The sequence below is a fragment of the Zootoca vivipara genome, chromosome 1 (genome assembly GCF_963506605.1).
Source record: "Zootoca vivipara chromosome 1, rZooViv1.1, whole genome shotgun sequence".
In the NCBI taxonomy this organism is placed as follows: domain Eukaryota; kingdom Metazoa; phylum Chordata; class Lepidosauria; order Squamata; family Lacertidae; genus Zootoca; species Zootoca vivipara.
The window spans coordinates 117,827,601-117,852,797 of record NC_083276.1 but is presented as its reverse complement, the minus strand read 5'-3'; the positions used below and the strand labels follow the sequence as shown (position 1 = coordinate 117,852,797).

Sequence of the window (25,197 nt, the reverse complement as noted above, 5' to 3'; positions counted from 1 at the left end):
TAGCCTTGGAAACAATAAGAGAGCTGTGACATCAGCAACAATTATGTGTAATTTTTAGCTTTGCTTTGTCACCAAGGTAACCAGAACCAGTTTTTCCGCTTGCAGTGCTGGAGAATATCTTGGGGTAGGGAGAGGGTTATAAACCATAGGGCTAAAGAGACTGCTCAAACAGCATTCCAATCTGGCCCATTGCTTGGATCGCTCAGTACAGTAACATGGCTGCCAGTGCAAGGGCAATGACTCTCCTTCAAAAAGCATTGCATGCATGTGAAGGGATATGAGTTGGGTTTTTAAAAAATGCACGTGGTGTTTGATCTGGGATGTCTCATTCAAACAGGCAAGTCCCTACTTGGTTTTGTGGTGATGAATAGAAATCCTGTAGCTATCAGGTCCAATGTGTGTCCAAGCTGGCGCAGGGGCGTATCCAGGATCAAAACTGGGGGGGGGGTCAAGAGAGGGGAAGAGGGAGGGGGGAGGGAGGGAAGGAAGGAAGGAAGGAAGGAAGGGGTGAGAGAGAGAGAGAAGGGAGGGAGGGAGGGAGGGAGGAAGAGGGGGGAAGGAAGGATGGAAGGAAGGATGGAGCTCCCGTCCGCCCCGCCCCCAGCTCAGGCTGCTCCTCCCCCCTCCCACGTTCCTGTCGCTGACTGCAGCCGTGAGGGGGCGAAAACAGCCCGATTTCGGCCTGCTCCTCCCTCCCCCACCGCTGGGAACCATGGCTCTGGCGGCAGAGGCATCCCTTTGGTCAAGGGATCCCACTGCCGTCCGTGCCTTTGCTCGAGGGATCCGCTGCTGTGCCTTCGCTCCATAACCCGCAGCGACTTTTCTCCTTCAGCTTTTGAAGGGGAAAAGTGCGGGATGGTCCGTAAAATACGGTAATTTTTTTTTTTGCTTCTGGGGGGGGCAGCTGCCCCCCTGCCCCTTGCTGGGTACTCCCATGAGCTGGCGTATTTGCTACAGAGGTGCTAAAAGACACAGATGGTCACTTGGCCACCTGGCCACCTTCAGGCTCATCCTGATGTTATCGCAGAGGTGCGGGGAACCCGCTGCGGTGCATCTGCTCCCTGCATAATTCTGGTAAATTGGAAGCCACAGCTCACAAGGGAGGAGTGTGCAATGTGAATCCTTCCCATGGGATCACACCATTCTACTGTGCCTTCCTAGCTTATGTATGTTCCATACATCATATACCACTGGATAGCTCAGCTGTTTGGAACATGGTGCTGATGATGCAAAGGTCACAGGTTTGATCCTCATATGGGACAGCTGCATATTCCTACATTACATTGGGTTGAACTAGAGCAGGCATCCCCAAACTCGGCCCTCCAGCTGTTTTGGGACTACAATTCCCATCAGCCCTGACCACTGGTCCTGTTAGCTAGGGATGATGGGAGAAATAGTCCCAAAACATCTGGAGGGCTGAGTTTGGGGGTGCCTGGACTAGAGGATCTTCAGGGTACCGTCCAACTCTACGATTTTGCGCGGTTAGGCGGAGACCCCCCAAACCCCAGGCAGCCCCCGAGCGGAATAACGACACCAGACGACGTTCTATGGGATTAAAATTGGCCACAACTTTATTAAGATTCAGATGTAGGGAGACCTTGGCACAGGCATTGGGTGTTTATCCTCCCAGCCCCCCAGCTGGGGGTCTGGGCAATTTCCAGGTTATCCAGCATATATGGGGGTTGGGCTAGCTCTGGAGAACATATGTTCAAGCAGATAGCCCACCCCTCCCTTTTCGCCGCCACTGGAGGGGGAGGGCAATGACGGCCCCTGGGCGAATGGTAAATGCCTCCCCCCTAGACACCTTTAACGGGAATCCTGATATCGCCGCTGCAATGGGGGTTGGGGTCACCTCCCCCACGCCCCCCCCCATTTTGGTAAATGTCTAAAGGATTCTGCCCAAGGCCTGCAACCGCCAAAGTTGTGACGAATTGCTACGGGAAAGGCGAAACCTGCCAATGCTGGGAAAGTCCTTTCCGGCCCTTCAACAGCGGCCTTGTCGTAGCAGCGCCTGTGTGCGTGTTCGCCTGCGGAAGAAAAGAGGTTAACCTGCAATGTAAGCATTAATTTTTTGGGAATGGAGGGTGGGAAAGCTCTGGAGCCGTCGACTGCTTCCCAGGTATGTCTCGCCTTCTGCTGCGGGCACTGGGTGGTTACCTCCTCCTACTTGGCCAATCCCACCCTGTCAACACCTCCCCCGGCCAGATTGGACGGCTGGCTGTGTGGGCGGAGACCACAGGTCTCCAGGCCAGGAAGGTGGTGCCAGCCTCTGAACTGCTGGGGGCTTCCTGAGGCTCCCAGGGTGCTACGCGCGACTGCCCAAAATGTGCACCCCTTTTATATGGGGAACGGTCATTATGCTGTCCCAGATGTGTTGATCCTATTATTATTATTATTATTATTATTATTATTATTATTATTATTATTATTATTTCCTGCATGCTGTCCATGAAGGTCATTCCTCACACTAAAAAAAGAAAAAGAAAAGCCCACATACATTATTCTACAATAGAAATGGCAATATTCTAACTGCAAAATTGCATTGTCTGGACCACTATGTATTTTAGTCAGGCACAGAAACACACCCAACTCATTTGTCTTTCTTTGCCGTTTGGCAAATGCTTGTATTTTGCATGCCTGCCGATACTAACAAAAGGATAAAGGAGCAACATATTAATTTGGAACAAAGACGCACGTTGATGATAAGTGAGCAGTCATTCGGGTTCCTTCCTTGCTGCTGTAGACAGTTTTTAATCCCCATTGCCTCTCAACTCCTTGAAAAAGCAGAATGCCTTGTGGGGAAACCATAAAGTTAAGCAGGTTAAATATGTGTTATGAAGCTTGACCACTGGAAAGCCTAACTGGGTTTATTCACCTGCGTTTGTGAAATGAGCTTTTCCACACACACCTACACAAACATACTCTCTGACTACCCCACCAGGTCTTACCTTAGTTAGAAACTAAAACTGAGAAGAAATTGACAGGAATAAATGACAGAGCCTGCAAAAGACTAATAAAACCTTGCAGCTGCCAAAATCTTCCTGAATTCAGTGGCCCATGGATTATGAGGGAAAATGTGAAAGCCCCTCCAGATGTTTCCAAGCAGAATACTTTCCTTTCATACACCAGGCAGCTCCATATTGTGTTGATTTTATATTTTAATGGATTGCTTAATCCTATGCATGTTTACTCAGAAGAATATAACCCCCCATTATGCATACCTGCCAAGTTGCTGTCCGAGAAATAAGGGACCGAGCCGGAAGTAGCAGGCCAGAAGTAGCACTGCCGCCATTTTGGAACTGGGTGGAGCATGCTCAGAAGTGACTTTTGATGCTACTTTGCCCAGTTCCAAAATGGCTGCCACGCCAGAAGTCGCACTGCAGCCATTTTGGAACTGGGCAGAGCAGCATCAAAAGTCGCTTCTGAGCATGCTCCGCCCAGTTCCAAAATGGCCGCTGCACCAGAATAAACCGGGGGGGGGAACAAAAAAAATCCGTTTTTTCAGCTAAGAACAGCTGGAAAAACGGGGATTTCCCGGAGAATACGGGAGACTTGGCAACTATGCCATTATGTTCAGTCTTGCTCATTCCTAGCTAAGTGTGCATAGGATTGCGGCCAGTCAGGGCAATAGCAATCACTGAATTTGAATTAAATCCCACTGTGTCCAATGGGGTATACTCCCTACTGGTAAACAGGGATTGTAGCCTTAAGCGGGCTACTTAAAGATTATGATTTCCCCTTCCTCCTAATGCAGGCATCCCCAAATGGAGGAACAAAGTTTGGGGGTGCCTGTCCTAATGTGATATTCTGATTGCAACACATACCTTCTTCTGAATTCAAAAGAGACTTATGACCTGCAACTTCAATATCACTTCAAATGTCTGTGTTTGCCTATCAAACCACACTGCTGTCTCTCTCTGTGTGTGTTTTAACGAATTCATGCAGTGATTTGTAAATGGCTTCCCGAAACTCCAGATGTTTTCTGCATAATTTTGTGACTGAATTATTTGTTAGAATAGCTCATCAGCGTGGCAAGAAAACTATTCGGTGCTGGAGACCGGCCAGACATTCCTGATTAAACATTTGTTTTAGCATCTTGTGTTGTCGCCCTCACCACACCACAATCACCCTCTATTTTTCTAGATGTTCCAGTTGTCAGAACCATTGACAGAGTTGAAAATACTTACCTGTTGTTTGTTGGTTGGTTTAAAAAATGCATAGAGGAGGGTAGTGGAGGTTGTAAGAGACGAAACAATGGAAGCTTATAATTCACTGTGCCCAGCAAATAACCATTCCCATTCATTTCAGGAAAGGAGAAAGTAAACAAAAGTCCAATTATTTTTGTTTCTGAATCAGGAGTATGAATAATAAGAACCAGAAGGAGCCCCCTGGGGTAACAAATATGTTGTATAATTATGTGAATGTAACCACATACACATTCAAGGTATAAAAGAACTCAAATATGTATTTGTAAAACCAGTGGTATCCATGCATAAAGCACCCACTTAACCTAAAATAAATCTAATAAATTTCTGTATCCTCAGAGGCTTCCATTTCATGTACAGAAGTAGATAAGTAGAATGCCGCTTTCTGTTGTGAATGAAAAATCTGCTAATTGACAGTAAAAATAACTTTTTAAAAAAGACACACCTGACTTTCATTTTTGGAAGGTCAATCGTTTTTCTTTTCATTTACCCATCTCACCAGGAGACAGCTATCCTTTCCTGAAATAATGGCATATGATTTACTTGAAACATCTGTAGGCGACACTGATGATTGAAAGTCTTCTAGTCCTGGCAACTGGAAGAGCCTCTCCTTTTTACTGCTATTCGATGAAGAGAGGAGGGAGATTGGTGCAAAGCAAGCCATCGCTTTCACCCATGCGTATTTGCTGTCTGAGGCCAAGGGAGCCTTTTTGGGTTGTGTGTGTGTAACCACAAATTATTGGATGAAATGAAGCAAATAACTATTTCCCAGTGGTGTGACCTGTAAAGACTATGGAAATGTCTCTCAAGGGTTTTTTTTGGGAAGCTCCATTGATTGTGGCAGTTTAATACCAGACTGGCCCAAAACACTCAGGGGAGCACAATGAAGTGCGAAAATGTGCATCTGAGAAGGAGGCACAAAACGCCTTCCAAATCCTGTGCTTCTTTGTGAATGTGGGGGTTTCAGTTCATACATGGAGCTCCGCTTGGCTTCCCCGTTCAGTTCATTGGAAAGATGTGGTTCTCATACATTCCCCCCATGCCCTTTTAGTGATGTGTTTTGCGACATTTTCAGCCACTTCTGTGTTTACCACTGTGGACACGTACGTGGTTACACGTCTTTCGGGTGCATGTTAATCAGTCATTGCCTGTATTATGGAAATATGTTCATGTTACAAGCTACCCTGAGCACAGTTTTAACTATGGAAAAATGGCTTGCAGATAAAATGATGTTTATGTTAGACATGGGACTGGAGCATTATAAGCCATTCACTTATTTCTGTACCTGAGAACTACAACCAGGGCTGCCTTAAGCATATCTGGCGCCCTGGCGCCGTGGTGCGAAGATCCCTCCAGCACCCCTCTGCCCCGTTTTCCAGCGCGGCTATCTGGCGGGCGCAGTGCATAGCGCAGCTGCCGCAGGTGCAGCAGCGCGGCACCCCCCCTGGCGGCCCGGCGCCCTGGCACCCAGGGACACCCAGCCTTGCCGTAGGGCCGGCCCTGACTACAACTGTATGATCTCTAATCCCTTACCCAGTGTGTTTGGTTGGTAGAATTTCGCTTAGTCCTGCCTGCTGTTTAGAGACAGGGTTATAATTATAATTATTTATTGAATTTATATACTGCCCTATGTCTGGAGGGTGGCTCACACAACAAAACCAGAACAGCATAAAATATATAACCAAGATAAAAACAAGAACCAATAATAATAATAATAATAATAATAATAATAATAATAATAATAATAATATTTCTACCCCGCCCATCTGTCTGGGTTTCCCCAGCCACTCTGGATGGCTTTCAACAGAACATTAAAAACAGAATAAAACTTCATACATTAAAAACTTCCCTAAACAGGGTTGCCTTCGGATGTCTTCTAAAAGTCAGATAGTTGTTTATTTCCGTGACATCGGATGGGAGGGAGTTCCCCAGGGTGGATGCTACTACCGAGAACGCCCTCTGCCCGATTCCCTGTAACCTCACTTCTCGCAGTGAGGGAACCGCCAGAAGGCCCTCGGCACTGGATCTCATTTTAAAAGGACATAGGATACATCCTAAATAGTTATCCGTAACGTCTTATGTCTTTTAAAAGTTGGTTAGTTGTTTCCTTCCTTGACATTTTATGGGAGGGCGTTCCACAGGGCGGGCGCCACTACCGAGAAGGCCCTCTGCCTGGTTCCCCACAACTTGGCTTCTCGCAATGAGGGAACCGCCAGAAGGCCCTCGGTGCTGGACCTCAGTGTCCGGACAGAACGATGGAGGTGGAGACGCTCCTTCATGTATTTTAAGATACTGAAGAGGATGCCCCACCCCCACCCAAAAGAGGGATAACGAACTTAGTTAACGAAGACAGATAATTTCAACATTTACCTCTTGGCCAGCAGCCACAGAGAGATTAAAAAAATGAAACATGTGCACGACCCCTTAGATTAACAAATAACTATTCTGCATCAGTATGCTTTATCTGGGAACATATGGAGTATGAAATTCCATTTAAGGGATTTACATTTCTTAATGCAAGCAATTAGGTGTGTAGTAAAGTCTCGTTATTACACGTGATTAATCTCTCTCCCCCCCCCACACACCATTTTTTTAAAAAAGTGCTCATTTAGTACACTAGCTTTAAGTTCAAGTGGGATGTATTTTAAGACCCAGTAACTGCTCACATATGGCTATATCTCTGACCACCACATTCCATACTCCTCAAAGCTAATTTTTTGCCTGAGCCTGTTTGCCTGAGTCAACTCCTGGGCCTGATGCTCAGCTACTAATTCTCCCATTGGAAACAATGCAGCTGCCTTCAGTAATGTATTTGTTCATGCCCGGTGGTGGTGGTTGTTTTCTTGGGAAAATATTTTGCTGTATTGATTGAAGAAATAAACAGGGTATGTTTTTGCCTATCAAATATTTCCCCCCTCCGGCTTTGTCCCATTTCCCCCCCACCCCTCTCCGTGCAAAAGCTCACTATCAGAGAAGTATTCAAGATCAGTGCAGTGACTCCCTCCCTCTTCCTTTGTTGCCCATTTTAAATCTATTAGCTGTGATCTGTAATTAGGTGCACAGCTTAAAAGAAAGAACAAATGGTGTCCACTGAACCATGGTGCTCGCCTTCATGGCTAAAAAAATATATATGACCCATTTGGTTTTACCAGCTGTGACTTTGGAGCCAGGCTCAATGACATAAAACTCAATAGATTAAAACGTTTCCAGTTGACTAGACATCCAGAGGGGCATGACAAAGGGTCCCAGACCACTGCAGAAAAAAGGAAAAGGTAGGTTTTGTTGGTCCCATATGCTGCATTTCCTTCCTTCCTTCCTTCCTTCCTTCCTTCCTTCCTTCCTTCCTTCCTTCCTTCCTTTTGCTTGGGGGTGGATCTCCTATGGTGGTTTTGCCTTAGAGCAGGCATCCCCAACCTTCGGCCCTCCAGATGTTTTGGACTACAATTCCCATCATCCCTGACCACTGGTCCTGTTAGCTAGGGATCATGGGAATTGTAGGCCAAAACATCTGGAGGGCCGCAGGTTGCGGATGCCTGCCTTAGAGATTGGTAGAGTCTCCACCTTCCAAGACAATAATGCCCACTCACATCACAAAGAGCTCATATAACCCACCTATTCTCAGCAGCCAGAATCATCATAACCAGACACTGGAGAGACCTGTCAGGAGTAAGCATGAACCAATGGTACCAAATAGTATGGGAAACAGCCTTATTTGAAAAACTAACCAACAAACTGAAACTGACACGGGGACAAATAGAAGAAGACGCCTTCAGCCCAGTATGGCTCCTCTTTATCACATACACAGCCCAACAAGACAATGGCAAACCAACAGCATACAAGTCAAAATGGCTAACATGATTCAAAAACACCCACCCGCCCCACTCACACATGAAAACAAAGTTCACCACAGCCAACCACAAACAAACAACCGCACCCTAGGCCAACCCCGACCTCTCTCACCACCAAAGGAACACAAGCGAATAGCAAAGAGAACCTGCACAAGCGCTGCTGACACAAAACCCCACACATACATTAAGTAAAAATAGAAACATGACTAAACCGCTTCTGGTGTAATGGGACACCATGACGGAAACCAGAGCGCAGGGAAATGCCGTTTACCTTCCCGCCACAGTGGTACATATTTATCTAATTGCCCTGGCATGCTTTCAAACTGCTAAATTGGCAGGAGCTGGGACAGAGCAACGGGAGCTCACCCCGTTGCGGGGATTCGAACTGTTGACCTTCTGATCGGCAAGCCCAAAAGGTTCAGTGGTTTAGACCACAGTGCCACCCACGTATACCAACAGCATCAGGTTCTCAAACTAAGGATCTTGACAGTAGGGTACATGATGTTTTAGCCTTTATATCCCTGTACAGTGGACCCTCGGGTTACGTTACCTTTGGGTAACATAACTTTCGGGTTGTGAATGCGGCAAACCTGGAAGTATAAACCCAGAACCCGTGCGCAGAAGCAGCGCCTCTACTTGCGGATTTTTCGGGGTACGTGCAGACCCCTGGAACGAATTACATTCATATCCAGAGGGTCCACTATACTAGCTTAAATCTCAAGGAGCGTACTGCAGTTGGCGGCTGTGCAGGAGTCGGGGAACACAAAGAGAAAAGAGGACTTGGGCCTATAGTCCTACTGATTCTGGACTGGCTTCTCAGCCCACATATGCCCCATGCATTTAAAGCACATGACTTTCCCCAAAGACTCCTGGGAACTGTAGTCTTATCTCACAGGGCTCCAATTCACGGCACCCTTAACAAACAACAATTCCCAGGAGTCTTTGGGGGAAGCCACGTGCTTTAAATGTATTTATTTATTTAATGTATGTATTTATTTAAATGTGTATCCATGACCTCATCCGCGCCCGCTTGTTTAATAGTTGTTGTTTAGTCCATAGCATGCCAGGCACTCCTGTCTTCCACTGCTTCCCGCAGTTTGACCAAACTCATGTTCGTAGCTTCGAGAACACTGTCCAACCATCTCGTCCTCTGTCGTCCCCTTCTCCTTGTGCCCTCAATCTTTCCCAACATCAGGGTCTTTCCCAGGGAGTCTTCTCTTCTCGTGAGGTGGCCAAAGTATTGGAGCCTCAGCTTCAGGATCTGTCCTTCCAGTGAGCACTCCGGGCTGATTTCCTTAAAAACTGATAGGTTCGATCTTCTTGCAGTCCATGGGACTCTCAAGAGTCTCCTCCAGCACCATAATCTGCTAACCTTGACATGGATTTTTTTAAAATAGAAATTGCAGGTAGATGTTTCCCTCTGTTCACTGTTTTCCGGATTAACCTCTGCAGGTGGGATCTGTATGCACTGCTTCTGGTTCTGTGATGCAGGGGGTGTTGGTAGGGACACATTTAATGGAACATGGGAGTAGGCATTAATGTCACCGAATACAACCCATCACATTACTTCCCTAATAGTAAATGGGATAAATGATGCATATCCTGCAAGTATTTTGGATTTCCCCCTTCTCATTTTGTGCTGGTGCTATACCAAAGGAGAAAAGTAATAACACATTCAGCTCAGATAACATGACAAACTGCAATGAAATAGGATAGCTGAAATGGTTTTGAATAGATACAGATGAATGGAAATGGGCCATTTATTACGGAGCCATAATGTCTTTACTGTGGCTTGATTTGTTTTGATTGTGTGTGCCTGTGTGCATGGGATGTGTAGAAATGGTAAAACCCAACTCTCATTTGCTCGTTAACTTTGCTCCAGTTTATGCTGCATTTCTGACTCTTGCTTTCTCTTTTTGCTTTCAAACCTTGCTATATATTGCTCTGAACTGAATGTGGGGGTTATATTTATCAGCAGTCCTGTTCTTGCAAGCAGGTTGTGTTAATAATAATAATAACACAATAGTTGTGTTAATAATAATAACTATTATTATTATTATTTCTACCTTGCCCCTCTGGGCGGCTTTCAACAGAACATTAAAAACAGAATAAAACTTCAAACATTAAAAACTTCCCTAAACAGGGCTGCCTTCAGATATCTTCTAAAAGTTGGATAGTTGTTTCCTTCTTTGACATTTCATGGGAGGGTGTTCCACAGGGCGGGTGCCACTACCGAAAAGGCCCTCTGCCTGGTTCCCTATAACCTCACTTTTTGCAGTGAGGGAACCGCCAGTAGGCCCTCGGAGCTGGACCTGTCTGGGCTGAATGATGGGGGTGGAGACGCTCCTTCAGGTATACTGGGCTGAGGCCGTTTAGGGCTTTCTAGGTCAGCACTTTGAATTGTGCTCGGAAACGTACTGGGAGCCAATGTAGGTCTTTCAGGACCCCTGTTATATGGTCTGTTAACCACCTACTGTTGCTGTGTTACTTGCTTTGGGGTATTTTTGCTGTATGGCATGCTGCTTTCCACTTTGCGCAGGGTTGTGGACCCAAAGGTTCCTGTGCTTCCATGAAAAGAGCCTTCCTCTCATGGAAGGAGGCCTTCTCTTGAAAAGCATCCTTTGCCAGACCAAGGGAATCTTTGATTCCAACCCTTCATTGCAATCATTCATCCTGTTTACATATACAGTGGTACCTTGGTTGTCGAATGGCTTGGCTCCCGAACAAATCGGCTCCCGAACACCACAAACCCAGAAGTAAGTGTTCCGGTTTGCAAACGTTCTTTGGAAACTGAACTTCCAGCACAGTGTCCAATTGAATGCAGGAAGCTCCTGCAGCCAAATAGAAGCTGTGCCTTAGTTTTTGAACGGTTCTGGGAGTCGAACGGGCTCCTGGAACGGATTAAGTTCGACAGCCAAGGTAACCACTTGTTAAACTTGTTAACTTTAGGAAGACAGAGCATATGTCCCTGCAGCTTCTTTAGTAGTGGCAAAAGGATGGAATAATCTCTTTGTTCTCCCTGCTTTTAAACAGCAGAGAGCAGCTAGGCCTGGGCAGTGTCAAACCCCAGATGCTGTAGGAAAATTCATTTGGTTTAGTTTTGTTCTTATAAAACATTTGTGTTTTCCAGGAACCCTCCTCCTACTTTGTTTCAGCCAGAAAATTGGTCTAGAGGATTCAACCACTTCATTTCCCAGTGAGTACAACCCTTTTCAGTTTTAAGCAGCTTACCTTGTGTGCCGTTATTGCAAAATGATACGCAGCAAACCTTTGGCAATGAAATTTCCTTCCTGCAGATAAGAACTCTTTTTAGCTTTTGTTTACATTACATAATTCCTTCTCAACTTTTGTCTTGAAGAAAACTACAGTTTCGCAGAGGATATGGTGTGGTCTGCATTTGAAATTAGTGTCCTAATAGGTTTAGGTCTAAACACCCTACTGTCATTTTTCTTATCCTTAATATTCTTATAAGAAAAAAAACTGCTCCTTTTCCCTTATAAGGTACCCAAGAGCCCATATAGAGTCCTTATGTAGGTTCTCTTTTGGTAGGAGAAAATAACAGAGGCCAACCAGAGAATATTGAGAAGCACACAACTTTGTTGTATCACATTACACTGATTCTCCGAGTTCCCTGAAATGTCTTCAAATGCATGAATTATGTAGGACATGCTTTTGCGCAGCATTTGGGGAGGGTGCCTTCCGGAGTGATTGCCCCAGGCACATTGGTGTGTGGGGTGGTGCACTGCTCATGCTGCCCTCCCCGAGCCAGCCCTACGCCACTTTGTGAGGTGTCGCTCCAGCGGTTGGCGTCGCTTTGGCAGCAAAGGCCGGCTTGGCACAGCGGGCTCTGTTCATCCCCCGGGCCCTGTCTTAGAAACATTCCTTGTAGAGCTGCTCAGTGAGGGTGTGTGAGAAGCAAGCAACATCCATGCACCCTTGATCCCAGCCTTGCCTGAGATTGAAGGGCCCATGGCTGTTATGCCCTTCTCATTCCACACTCCCCGAGCGCTCTGGCGGCAGCTGCAGTGAGAATTGGCCAGGCACAATGGGCTCCTATGCCCTCTGTACCCCACCCCAAGCACAGGCACAATCGCCCTCCCCAGGCGCCGTGGGAACATGCTCTGCCGCCACTTTGTACCATTCTGAATTGATGGTTTGTATGGTTAAGGTTGGTTAATAACCCCAAGAACCTCTTCCTCGCTTATCACCACTCTTTGCCCCAGTTCTTCAGATTCCCTTCTTGAGAAAGTTAGTTGAAGCACAAACATCTGCCCTACATCTCCTCCAGTACAGACAGATGGAAAGAATCCATTCAGTTTTGCTTTTCTCTCTCTCCTTTTTCTCCTTTAGCACACCTTTGACTCCCTTGTTGCCCCAAAGTCCCAAAGTCCCAAAGTAGCTTTTAATATATGGTGACCACTGGCATTTGAGTTATGAGTCATTCCAAATGGGGGGCTTGATTCCAACTTAAAAAGTTGTTTTCTTTTCCTTTTTTTAGAAATTAAAAGCATCAAGCTGTACAGCATCGAACTGTTTGGCCGTTAGTGATAAATGACTCATTTATATGCATTAGTTATGCATTTGTCAGTGCCTGGCTTGTGACAGTTTCATTTTGATAAATTAAAAGAAATGATTGTAACAAGTCCATTGTGCCTTTTATCCGAATGTTAGGACCATGCCTGATGTTCCCGTCACCCTTGTGATGAGTGGTTGAATTTTCAGTAATTCCATTATCTACCTCCTCCCTGATGTTGACTGTAATTTGCATAACAAGCTTATCTGGTTCAAGTTGTGGTCCAGACCTATGTAGCTACATAGAAGGGAGTGTGCGTCTTCAGACAAGTGCATTTCTGAATTCAGCTCTAATACAGCCATTCTCCCCCTCTAGCTGTCATCACCAAATCCTTTTAGGGTCTCGTTCAGAGCAAGTGCTCTGCTTCACATGCCAGTTTTCTTTAGCTTGTGCAGAATTGCCTTTTTATTGTTGGCACATTGGTGTTGTTCAGTAGATTCGATATATATTTAGTAAGAGAACACAGTCCTGGTCAGCAATTATTTTAAAATTGTAGCCATGGACCCACTGGGAAAAGAGTGGGAACAGGGGCATGTCTGACATGCCTAATGGGGTGGCAAGAATTTGATTGGGGTGCTACAACAGGGGACAGACAAGAAGTCTTTGGAGGCAAGATTGAGCCAGCTGCCGATCCTTACAATTTTTTTTTTTACAATAAGAGAAATTTACCCTTTCTCAGTGTGGAGAGGAACAGCACTTAATTACTTTTCATCGCTCAGCTATTAAAGGCTTGGGGGTTGAGTTTCTGAGGCGGGGGAATTTGCGACCACAGCGTGATACATTTACTTCCAGGTTTTCCTTAGCTTTACATTCATGGTTATGTGTTCATTCTGTCTTGATACGTATTGTATCATATGACATATATACATAAAAGGTAAAGGTAAAGGACCATCAGGTCCAGTCGTGTCCGACTCTGGGGTTGCGGTGCTCATCTCGCTCTATAGGCCAAGGGAGCCAGCGTTTGTCCGCAGACAGCTTCTGGGTCATGTGGCCAGCATGACAAAGCTGCTTCTGGCGAACCAGAGCAGCGCACGGAAACGCCGTTTACCTTCCCGCCGGAGCGGTCCCTATTTATCTACTTGCACTTTGATGTGCTTTCGAACTGCTAGGTGGGTAGGAGCTGGGACCGAACAACAGGAGCTCACCCCGTTGCAGGGATTCGAACCACCGACCTTCTGATCAGCAAGCCCTAGACTATGTGGTTTAACCCACAGCGCCACCTGGGTCCACTATATATACATAAGGAGTGCAGTGAACAGTTCCAGTTTTTATATTGGCCCAGTTCACATAGCATGCTAATCCATGGTTTAGTGAGATATACATGAGCAGAAAGGAATTGCTGTGGGCCGTGGTCCTACATGCGCCCTCCTCTCCCATCGCCACCTTCCAAACAGCTGCAGGGTGGAAAAAAAGGAAAGCTTTTATTTGTTTTCCCTTAAACTTGGTTGTCATGTTGTGACAAACTGGGAACTGTGGTTTATAACAAACTCAGGTTAGGTTACCATAGCAGCTTCGGAAATGACAGCTTTAAGCTGACTTGTTTTGAATCTGCCCAGATGTTGTTATAAACCAGGATCTCCCATCTGGATGGCACAATAAAATGAGAGTCAAAGAAAGTAAGGGGGAAGCTGCCAAAATCTTTCACCCAGTGATGCAAGAAGAGGAGAGGAATAATGTGTCCAACTCTTGCCACAGCTTGTTCCTGCTCATGAATATCTTACCAAACCATGGTTTAGTGTGACGTACAAAACAGCTGATTGTGTTACCTTAAGCAAGAAGGTTTTAGAGGCTCCAACTTTATTTATCAAAACTACAAAAAAAAATTATCCAGATAATCTTAGACAAGAGCAAGTTCTCACTTATTTCATTTAATTTCATTCCACAGAATGAAGAGGGTTAGCTTGCTTAAGTTACACCTCAAATTCTGTCTTGGTTTCTCTACAAAACAACAAAACTTTAAAGAAAGCCTTTCTGAACAGAGCCATGCAATTAGCCATCAATCCCTTTGAAGTTCAAAATTGTTTTAAAAGTTTGCTCCCTTTGAAGAACTGAACAGATAAAAGGCTTAAGTAACTGGAATTGGTCATTTCCTGATCAAGTGTTACTGTGGAGGAGCAGATTAAGAAGGTGTATCCTAATTTTTTATTATTCAACCTCTGGAAAGGCTATTTCACATTTACTCAAAACCCTCCTGATTATGACTATGACATACTTCATGGGCAGGTTGAAAAACAAAGGCTGCAACTATTCAGAACATACGTTTGATACATATTTAACCAAAATGTTAAAGACTGCTGCTACTACTACAAGTATTCTTATACAATTTTTCGGTGTCTGTTCACATCTATCCTTGCAACTGAATTACGAGTGGATTTGATACATTTTTGAGGCCACCCATTGTGGAATATGAACCAAGGGCTTTTCCAAAAGAGTTTATGTAGTACAATACTGTATCATTGTAGGTGTTTTATTCAACAGCTGAGTAGGCATTCTGTCTCAAAGTAGCCCTTCTGCTGTGCATTGTTGCATTTTGTCAGCACCCAAAGTCTCATACTTTGTCAGCAAGACATTAAAAGACTTGCCCCCAGCTACTGCTTTTATTGCTATAGTGAAGTGTATGACTGCACCTATTGGGCAATGCCTGTGTGTCACTACTGACAGATACCACATACCATCCACATAATGCAACCTTCTACTTTTGTGCCCAGGGCATTTTGTGAACTTTCTATAATAGTCAGTTTAATTTAAAGTTATTGATTGGTGGGCACATTCTTGTTACGTCTTCGCCGTGTCTTAAAAAGCAGTAAAGCACCACCTTCCTCTGTTCCTTGCCGCCTTTTTTTGTTTTTGTTTTTGAGAAACATTTCCTTGCTGGATGGATAGTCTCTGGTTATGGAAAAACCAGAGGGCTCATTCAGATCAGTTTGCAGGACAAAACAAAACACAAAAACAATCCCAGCACTGTGGCCGTTTAGCAAGATATGTCCATCTCCTGAGCTGTTATTTGGGGTCAAGATGTTCCACTAGGGGCTAACCCATTATATATATTACCCACAGACTTCCCATGTTCTATTGTGGCTGTGTGGTCTGCTGAGTGCAGACTGAAAAGTGGTTGAAGTAATGAATGGGATTCTTAGCTTTGGACAGTTTTAGCCATCCAAAAACCGGAGGCTTCTACCACCCCCCAAATCCTTCCATCCTCCATCCAGACAAGCGAGAGGAATTATCATAGTCCAAGTACACATTTCACCTGGGCAAAAGAACTTGAGGAGGGCTCAGAGGAGAAACAATGTCACTTGTGGAGAGTGTCACTTGTGGAGAGAGGATGTGGCCTGGGAGTGAGGGGTGACCATGGAAAAGTCCCAGGAATCAGACAGAGAGGACTAGGTGGTTGCATGTGGCCTATGATGCTAAGCTTCCCCGCTCCAGTGAAGTTTATTCCCATAAGCTTGGATGACTGGCTAAGAATTTACTCACTTGTAAGCTCTTTATTTTCCTCAGAACTGAACCTGAGTCCTCTTATATTTCTCAGTGCCTTCAGTAAGTTAAAGCTGTTGGGGGGCAGGTGCTCAAATAATTTTGCTGCCAGAGGATTTATTGCAGCTCGGTTTGGTGGCATTCCAGTAGTCGAGTGTTTCTCTTTCCAGCAGGAAGGATTATAAATTTATGATACCTGGTTCTAAGGGGTGGATCGATAGATACATAAATGTGCCTTGTGTACTAGAATGTATATTATGCACTTGATAATTGAATACCTTGCAATACACTGAATCCTGCTTTGTGGAACCTGGGTGTAGCAGTAGGTAGCAAAAAAATAAAAACAAATCAGTTGTTTATCATGCTACTTTGGACACATGTCCTCAAGGCACCTCTGTTATTTGGGTGGCAGGGGGGTGATTTTCCTGAAAGGCGATGCAGCTCGAGAGATAATGCTGCCTGGGTACACGGTGATAGCAGGGATCCTATGGAATTGTGATGAAAGACAAAAGGAAAACAAAAAAAATGGCCGCAGGCAAAGCTATCCCCGTTTCCCTTCCTTTTCTTTTCAACAACAGCAATATAATGCAGCAGTCTGAAGACAGGCAGGTAGCGGGAACAGATGAGCAGATGCGAAAGAGCAGACGCATCACTGGGTCATTATTACAAATGGGTTTCATGATGTGCTTGTTCTCGTCCACCTGTCTACACACGGGAGAAGCAAGAGATGAGGCATTCAGGCAGATGGTTGCGTATGAGGGGGAAATGGGAGGGGGAACAAAGCATCATCCCCAAAGAAACTTGCCTTTCAGTGCTGGGTGTAACGAATTGTGTTCTTTCCCCTCATGACTGGCCCTGCCGTTGGGCTGAGAGAGGCAGTTGCCTTAGGTGGCAAATGCTAGGGTGGTGGGGGAAGAGTGAGTCATTCAGGCAGGTGTTTGTTTATAGTAAGGTGAAGGGACTAACCATTTAGATTTGTTTTCCCAAAGGTTTGCTTTTCAGTTCTCATAATGTGGCCCTTCTCCCTCAGGGCCAGCCCTGCTATCGGGCAGTGTGTGTCATCTGCCTCCGGCAGCATATGTTGAGATGTGTGGAGAGTGAGTTGTGGTGAGGTGTTGGAGAACAGTGCTACCGTATATGTGCCGTGTAGCTTGCCCTCGAAAGATTCCATCAACGGTGTCTCCGAAAATTTTTACACGTCACTTGGGAAGACACGCGAACTAATGCCAGTGTACTGGAAGAAGCAAAGTGTTGAAACAATGATTCTTCAACATCAACTTGGTTGGACTGGCCATGTTGTTTGGAAGCCTGATTATCATCTTCCGATGCAACTACTGTACTGTACTCTATTCTGAACTTAAAAGTGGAAAGCGTAATGCTGGTGGTTAACAAAAGAGGTTTAAAGACTCTCCCAAGGCAAATATTAAAAAATGTAATATAAACACCGACAATTGGGAAACACTGGCCTGTGAGTGCTCCAGTTGGAGAACAGCCTTTACCAAAGGTGTCATGGGCTTTGAAGACACTAAAACTCAGGACGAAAGGAGCTAAGAGGAAGGCACGCTTGGCAAACCTTCACCATGATCAACTCCTGCCTGGAAACCAATGTCCCCACTGTGGAAGGACGTGTGGTTCCAGAATTGGCCTCCACAGTCACTTACTGTTAAAACCGTGTTCATGGAAGACAATCTTACTCAGCTAAGAGTGATTGCCAAATAAGAAGAAGCCCTGTGCTCCTATACTAGCCTGCTGCCCTCTGAAGTAACGGAATATGTTGAATCCATATTCAACTGCTGGTCCAGCCAGCTTCTGTACATTAAATGGGAGCATAGCTGCCAACTTTTCCCTTTTCTCGCGAGGAAGCCTATTCAGCATAAGGGAATTTCCCTTAAAAAAAGGGATAACTTGGCAGCTATGAATGGGAGGGGTAGCTTGTTCATTGCCTCAGTCAGCAAAATTCCCCTGTGCCTGTTTACCCTTCCCATCCCCACTGCGACAACCATTAAGCCTTTGAAAAACCTGGCTTAAAATAATAATAATACAGTAAACGTTCCTGCTGTTGTGTTGCTGGATTGCTTGTTGTTTTGAATTTATCTCGTTCTCTCACTAAAATGGATTCAACATCTCTGATGAGGCTGTGGTGTATGTAGAAGGATATAGCTGTTCCGCCCTGCCATTTCTGTGAGCAACTGGTATAATCTTAGGACCTCCTTTGACTATTAATGTCTCTGTAATTCCAATTTAAAAGCTAGATGAGATTTTAAAGATTCGGAAAAGAGCTTTGTAAGACTGGAGATGGACATTTGTTATTATTGTTTATATGCGCAGGAGGAAATAATTCCATCCACCTCCCCGTCTGTCATCAGTGTAAGGGGATTTGCCTCAGGGGAGTAGAGAGTGGTTCAGCTTTCTTATCAGGAGAATCCTTGGTGGGACTGCTGAAGTGTTTAATGGAGGGGAAAATTAACATCTGAGTTGCAGCTGATTTTGTGACATGCAGCTGCCCGCTACAGATGTGACTTGCTTTGCTATTACGTCTTGTTTAAAGGTAAAGGTACCCCTGACCGTTAGGTCCAGTCACGGACAACTCTGGGGTTGTGCGCTCATCTCGCTCTATAGACCGAGGCAGCCGGTGTTTGTCCGCAGACAGCTTCCGGGTCATGTGGCCAGCATGACTAAGCCGCTTCTGGTGAACCAGAGCAGCGCACGGAAATGTCGTTTACCTTCCCACCAGAGCACTACCTATTTATCTACTTGCACTTGATGTGCTTTTGAACTGCTAGGTGGGCAGGAGCTGGGACTGAACAACGGTGTCAGGAGTATGGGCGGGAGTCAGGCTCTGGGGCCTGTAGTGCTTTGCAGGACTGGGGCCTGCCTCAGCTTGTGCTGGAGAAGCAAGGAGTGGCCACTCAGGTGAGGCCACTTGATACCTCACTGCACCTGGTGGCAGGAGCTGGGAGGGATAAAAGCTCAGCATTTTCCTTCAGCTCTTTGCCACAGCAACGCTATCCCTGCCTTGCTCCTCGACCTTGCCGACACCTTGCTCCTTGACCCTGCGACTGCCTGCTGCTGGACCCTCAGCCCTGCACCTGTTCCTGCTTCTACACCACCATCTTGCCTCTGGTCCTGATGTCCTCAGCCAGGGCTTCAACCCACCGCCGACCGGACCATGACAAACAGGAGCTCATCCCATCGTAGGGACTCAAACTGCAAACCTTCCGATTGGGTTTAGACTACAGTGCCACCCGCACCCCTACATCTTGTTTAGACTACTGTAAAACATTTTATGTGGACCTGACTTTGAAGGCTGCTTGGAGCTGGGTTGTAGCTCTTGCCTTTAAAGCCCTGAACAGGTTGGGATCAGGGCATAGAAAGGTTCACCTTTTCACTCATGAACCTGCTCCAGGTATTAAGATCATTAGATGCCTGTTTCCCCACCCTCAGAAGTGAGGCCGGTGGTGACCATTGAGGGGACAGGGCCTTTTCTGCCATGGCCTCCTGGCTCTGGAATGCACTCTCCTCAGAAAAATTTGTCTTATTTCAAATTTGATGTCCTTTTGGCACCAGCTGAGTTTTTTTTAAATATTTTCACAAGTCTTTCACAAGATCCAGAACAGTTTGGGTCTGTTGCTCCGTTTTTATGCTGATTTTGTTGACTTTAGAAATTATGTGATTTGTATTCTGTTGGTTTTAAATCTCTTGAGCCATTCTGGGAAACTTTGGACTGAAGAGCGTGTTACCAACTTTTCATAGCAAAACTAGCAATACTGTGTTCCATGTTGACTTCCAAAGAAGCCATCACAGGATTAGGGCCACAGTCATTATTGGAAATATCCAGCAGCTTGTTACAAATCATCATCACCTCATAAGAACTTTTTCTTCAACTTCTGGCTCTCAGGGTTGGAGTAAATTAAAAATATGACAGCAAAGCATTAAAGGGGAAAAGCGAGTGACCCACAGCAAGTACCGTACCTTGTTCTCAATGTCAGCCACTCCAAGTGTCCTTATTTTCCAGGGACAGTCCCAGATTTACATAAGCTGTCCCAGTTTCTGATTTGATCCTGGAATGTCCCACTTTTCCCTACGATGTCCCTATTTTCATTGGCGAAATATTGGGTGGGGGTATGGTAGGATGCCCCTATTTTCATTGGCGAAATTTTGGAGGGTGTGAAGTTATCTGAGCCATCTGAAGGCAGCCCTGTATAGGGAAGGTTTTTTAAATGTTTTATTATGTTTTTATATATGTTTGAAGCCACCCAAAGTGTCTAGGGCAATCCAATCAGATGGGTGGAGTATTCAGTTTCCTTTAAAGCTCTCTTCATGTATTATATGGGACACGGGTGGTGCTGCGGGTTAAACCACAGAGCCTAAGGCTTGCTGATCGGAAGGTCGGCGGTTTGAATCCCCGCGACGGAGTGAGCTCCCGTTGCTCGGTCCCTGCTCCTCCATGCGCTGCTCTGGTTCGCCAGAAGCGGCTTGGTCATGCTGGCCACATGACCCGGAAACTGTACGCCGGCTCCCTCGGCCAATAACACGAGATGAGTGCCACAACCCCAGAGTTGTCCACGACTGGACCTCATAGCTGCCAAGTCTCCCGTTTTCCCCAGGAAATCCCCGTTTTTCCAGCTGTTCCTAGCTGAAAAAACGGATTCCCCCCCCCCCGGTTTATTCTAGTGAGGTGGCCATTTTGGAACTGGGCAAAGCAGCATCAAAAGTCACTTCTGAGCATGCTCCGCCCCGTTCCAAAATGGCGGCAGCACTACTTCCAGTCTGCTATTTCCGGCCCGGTCCCTTATTTCTCTGACAGCAACTTGGCAGGGTCTCTTTAACTTTACCTTTATGTATTATATGATTAAGTATCCTTTCTGTATCCTTGATGTCCAAGCATACTACGGGGGAAAGCCTATGTGCCTAGATCTCTACCCAAGCGAGCTGCTCTCTGCAGATGTCCGCATCCGATGAAATGATTACTGGCATGGAGCCCTTTACATTTATCCACTGCCTGCAGATACATACTTTGGGAAGCTTACCAGATTATTCAATGTGGACTCATTGTTCCTGGAAAGTGGAAAGTTTGATAGCTGCTGCCCTTGGTTAATATGTTGCTCCCATCTCCAGTTTAAGAAATAAATGCAAATACTGGGCTATATCTGTTCTGCCCATCATCATGTTTTCTTTGGTGAAGGAGATCTGTTTCTGAAAAGATATGCCACCACCTCTGCTTCGGTTGTGAAATCTATTTTCTATCCGTTTGTTCATTCGTAAATATTTGTTCACACCAGCTGGTTCCCCTTTCATTCTTCCGATTTGCTGGCTGCAGAAAAATGGCAGTTTACATTGTGCACATAGCTCTCTCTGCCTCAACAATGTTATCATCCAAATGCAAGCCGCTTGCCTGTGAATTAGGCCTCTGTGTTGCTTGTTCCCGTCTTAACAAATGCTTCATCTTTGCCTGCCTGTAATTGTGACAGAATGAAATTGTTGTTTAGGAACCTGTAATATTAGATTTTAGTAACCCAGCAGACAACTAATGGCTGCCACCTCTGTTTAACGTAATGACACTAATGAATTCTGAGGATTACTTTTCAGCTTGGGGAAAACATGATGGAAGGTGCCGGAATTTCAAATTAGGTGATGGATTTGCATCCGTTGAGGTCAATATACGCAGCATTTGTTTGCTTTTCAGTATATTTTACTCATACATTAACAATGGTCATCCATTAGGGCAAAATAGAACCATAACACTAGTCAATAGGAACATTTGTTAAAGTGACTGTTAATGTGCAACTCCTTAAGTCTTCTTCAAGTGCTACTGTTAAACCAGCCGCCTTAGGAGCAGTTAGACATTATCGCCCTCTTATCATTGTTGAAGAAAGAATCCAAGGCCGACCAATTGGCTTCTCTATGTGGAATGTTAGGGACCATACCCTCCAACTCCCAGTAAGAAGAATCCGGGATCAGCAGCGGCGCGGAACCGAAAGTCGCTTCTACGTATGTCCGGACATGCGTAGAAGCAACTTCTGGTGCCGCTCTGCCCGATTTCCGGTGCCCAGACATGGGCAGAGTGGCACCCGAAATCGGTTCTACGCATGTCCGGACATGCGCAGAAGGAGCCTCCCTGGCAGGTAGGAAATCCGGGGGATTTACGGGATTTTTCTCTGTTCGGGATAACAGCGGGAAACGGGTTTAAATACGGGGGTTTCCCGCGGAAAATGGGAGGCTTGGCAGCTATGGTAGGGACACCATTGCGTCCTTCACCTCAGGAAGCAAAAGCCTTGGGCTGGCCTTGTTCCCTTGTAGATGGAACAGAACTTCTCCTTTGTGAGCTGACACACAGTCTATCAGTAGCGGTGCCGGATTTACGTATAAGCTAAACAAGCTGCAGCTTAGGGCCCCACTCTCCCCGCCCCCCAACAAATTAAAGGAAAAAACCAATGGTGTACATTTCCAAAATATAAGATAAAAAACAAATAAAACCTACATACAGCAACAGTGTTTTGTGTTGTGTAGGCTCCTACGATGTAAGTCATGGGCCCTGCCTGCTAGCCTGCTCCCTAAAATATCACTGGTTTGCTCATTTCTGTATATAGGGTGCCTACATTCTGCATAGACTGGTTGCAGGGCTACATGTGCAAATGGCTTTAGATAGCTATTAGGTCCATAAATTACCATATAGCATATATTCAACAACAACAAAAACCAGTGACCATTTGTTGACAAAGGACAGCTGGACATTACTTCAGTAGCTTAGGGCCTCATCAAACCTAAATCTGGCCCAGATCAGTAGGTGTAGCTGAGGTTATCTAGGATAGTTCTCTAGAGCTATATATTATTTATTCCATAGGTTACTTTTCATTATAAGGCTAGCAATGCTGTGGGCTTTCAAAATATGATTTGGGGAAAATGGTTTTGGGAAATACGTCATTTTAAGAAACCTAGAATGCTAAACCTTAGAAATCTCCCTGGTCTAGGGCTTCTTCAGTATATTAAAAAAATGTCCAGCTTATCTTTCAACAAGAGGAAAGTTCCTAATGACTGTGGTTGTGCTGCCCTATATTTAGCAGTGCCATCTCATAAAGTAGCATGCTTTGTAACCTTAACAATTGCTGATGTGATGCTGGCTAGGTTGGCTTGAGAATGGCACATTAAATTAATCTCCTCTGAATGAACTGGAGACTGGGTGCTAGATTGGTTTAAGGGGGAAGAGTGGCAGCTGCTATGAAGAAATTGCCTTGGATATTGAAAGAGGTCGCCCTTCTGGTTCCATCCCTGAGTTCTAAAGTCTCCTCAGTAGGACACCCTAAAACCACCGTCTGGGCTACAGAACTTATCAAGGGGATCCAGAGCTCAACGCAAGTAGGTTCCCAAAGATATCTACAAACTTTTAACTCATATAGTAGCTATTCTCTTTGCCTCGGGGCTGGCCAAGACATTAGGCGAGGTGAGCCCACTGCCTCAGGTGCCCAAAGCCCAGGGCAAGATTTGGGTTTGATGAGGCCCTAAGCTACTGAAGGTAATGGGGCCCTTTATATGTCCAGCTGTCCTTTGTCAACAACAAATTGTCGCTGTTTTTTGTGTTGAATATATGCTATATGGTAATTTATGCTATATGGTAATTTATGGACGGTGATAGGTTAAGGGACCCAGGTGGCGCTGTGGGATAAACCACAGAGCCTAGGGCTTGCTGATCAGAAGGTCGGCGGTTCGAATCCCTGCAACGGGGTGAGCTCCCATTGCTCGGTCCCAGCTCCTGCCCACCTAGCAGTTCGAAAGCACATCAAAGTGCAAGTAGATCAATAGGGACCGCTCCGGCGGGAAGGTAAACAGCGTTTCCGGGTGCTGCTCTGGTTTGCCAGAAGCAGCTTTGTCATGCTGGCCACATGACTTGGAAGCTGTCTGCGGACAAACGCCGGCTCCCTTGGCCTATAGAGCGAGATGAGCGCTGCAACCCCAGAGTCGGACACGACTGGACCTGATGGTCAGGGGCCCCTTTACCTTTACCTTTAATAGGTAGATACCTAATATGGACGGTAATAGGTAGATACCTAATAGGTATCCGAAGCCATTTGCAGATAACAAAATATGTATTTTATCAAAGTCATTGTTGAACTGAAATACAATTAAGAAGAAGTATGTTTTGGGGGGCCCAAAACAATGTAGGGCAGCACAACCACAATCATTATGACCTTTCCTCTTGTTCAAAGATAAGCTGGGCATTTTTTAATATACTGAAGAAGCCCTAGACCAGGGAGATTTCTAAGGTTTAGCATTCTAGGTTTCTTAAAATGATGTATTTCCCAAAACAATTTCCCCCAAAACATATTTTGAAAGCCCACAGCATTGCTAGAGAGAGAGTAGGGCCCTAAGCTATAGCTTGTTTAGCTTATACGTCATTCTGGCACGGCTGAAGCCCCTGAGGCCGTGTCCCCATGGGCACCCGCCACCTCCACCACCATTGGAGAAAAGAGACTGGCGTTGGTTCTGATTTATGGTGAGATCTTGCAGAGTGCACCTGAGATTGCACCTGAAATAGGTGCTGTTGCCAGCACTGCTTCTCCCCTGGCGATACTGTATAGGCAGCGGGGCAGGTGGCAGCAGTAACAGGGAAGCCCTCCCCGTTTCATCTCAAATGGCAAAAGAGGATCCTCTGCCACTGCTTTTAACCCAAGGCGTTCTGGGGGTTGTAGTCTTCTAGGAAGAGGGGCTGCTAATTCTCAGCCTCACTAAACTACAAAACCCAGCATTCTTTGGGGAAAGCCACAATGGTTGCCCTTGGGTCCTGCTGGCAGGCTTCTCATGGGCATCTTGTTAGAGCTGTGTATTCAACTAACCTGGCCCACTAATGGAAGCCAGTGCGAGGGTTTCTGTTAATAGGACTTCCCCCCCTTCCCCTGTGCACCCCTGCCTCTCCCAAACCCTCTCTGGAGAGTCAAGAACAGGCATCCCCAAACTGCGGCCCGCCAGATGTCTTGGCCCCAGTGGTTGGGGAAGATGGGAATTGTAGTCCAAAACATCTGGAGGGCTGAAGTTTGGGGATGCCTGGTCGAGAAGAACCCACATGTTGGAGGAGGACAGGGGGAATTGTTCCATCTGA

The 25,197-nt window shown here is 45.8% G+C and overlaps 1 protein-coding gene across 1 annotated transcript in view; it reads left to right on the top strand.

The window, feature by feature from the left end:
• MYO3B (myosin IIIB) overlaps positions 1-25,197 on the top strand; it is a 253,454-nt gene that overhangs the window by 77,082 nt on the left and 151,175 nt on the right. The window contains exon 9 of the mRNA XM_060281215.1: positions 11,184-11,249. Within this exon, the coding sequence (XP_060137198.1) occupies positions 11,184-11,249 (66 nt within the window). The remainder of the gene's footprint in view (positions 1-11,183; positions 11,250-25,197) is intronic.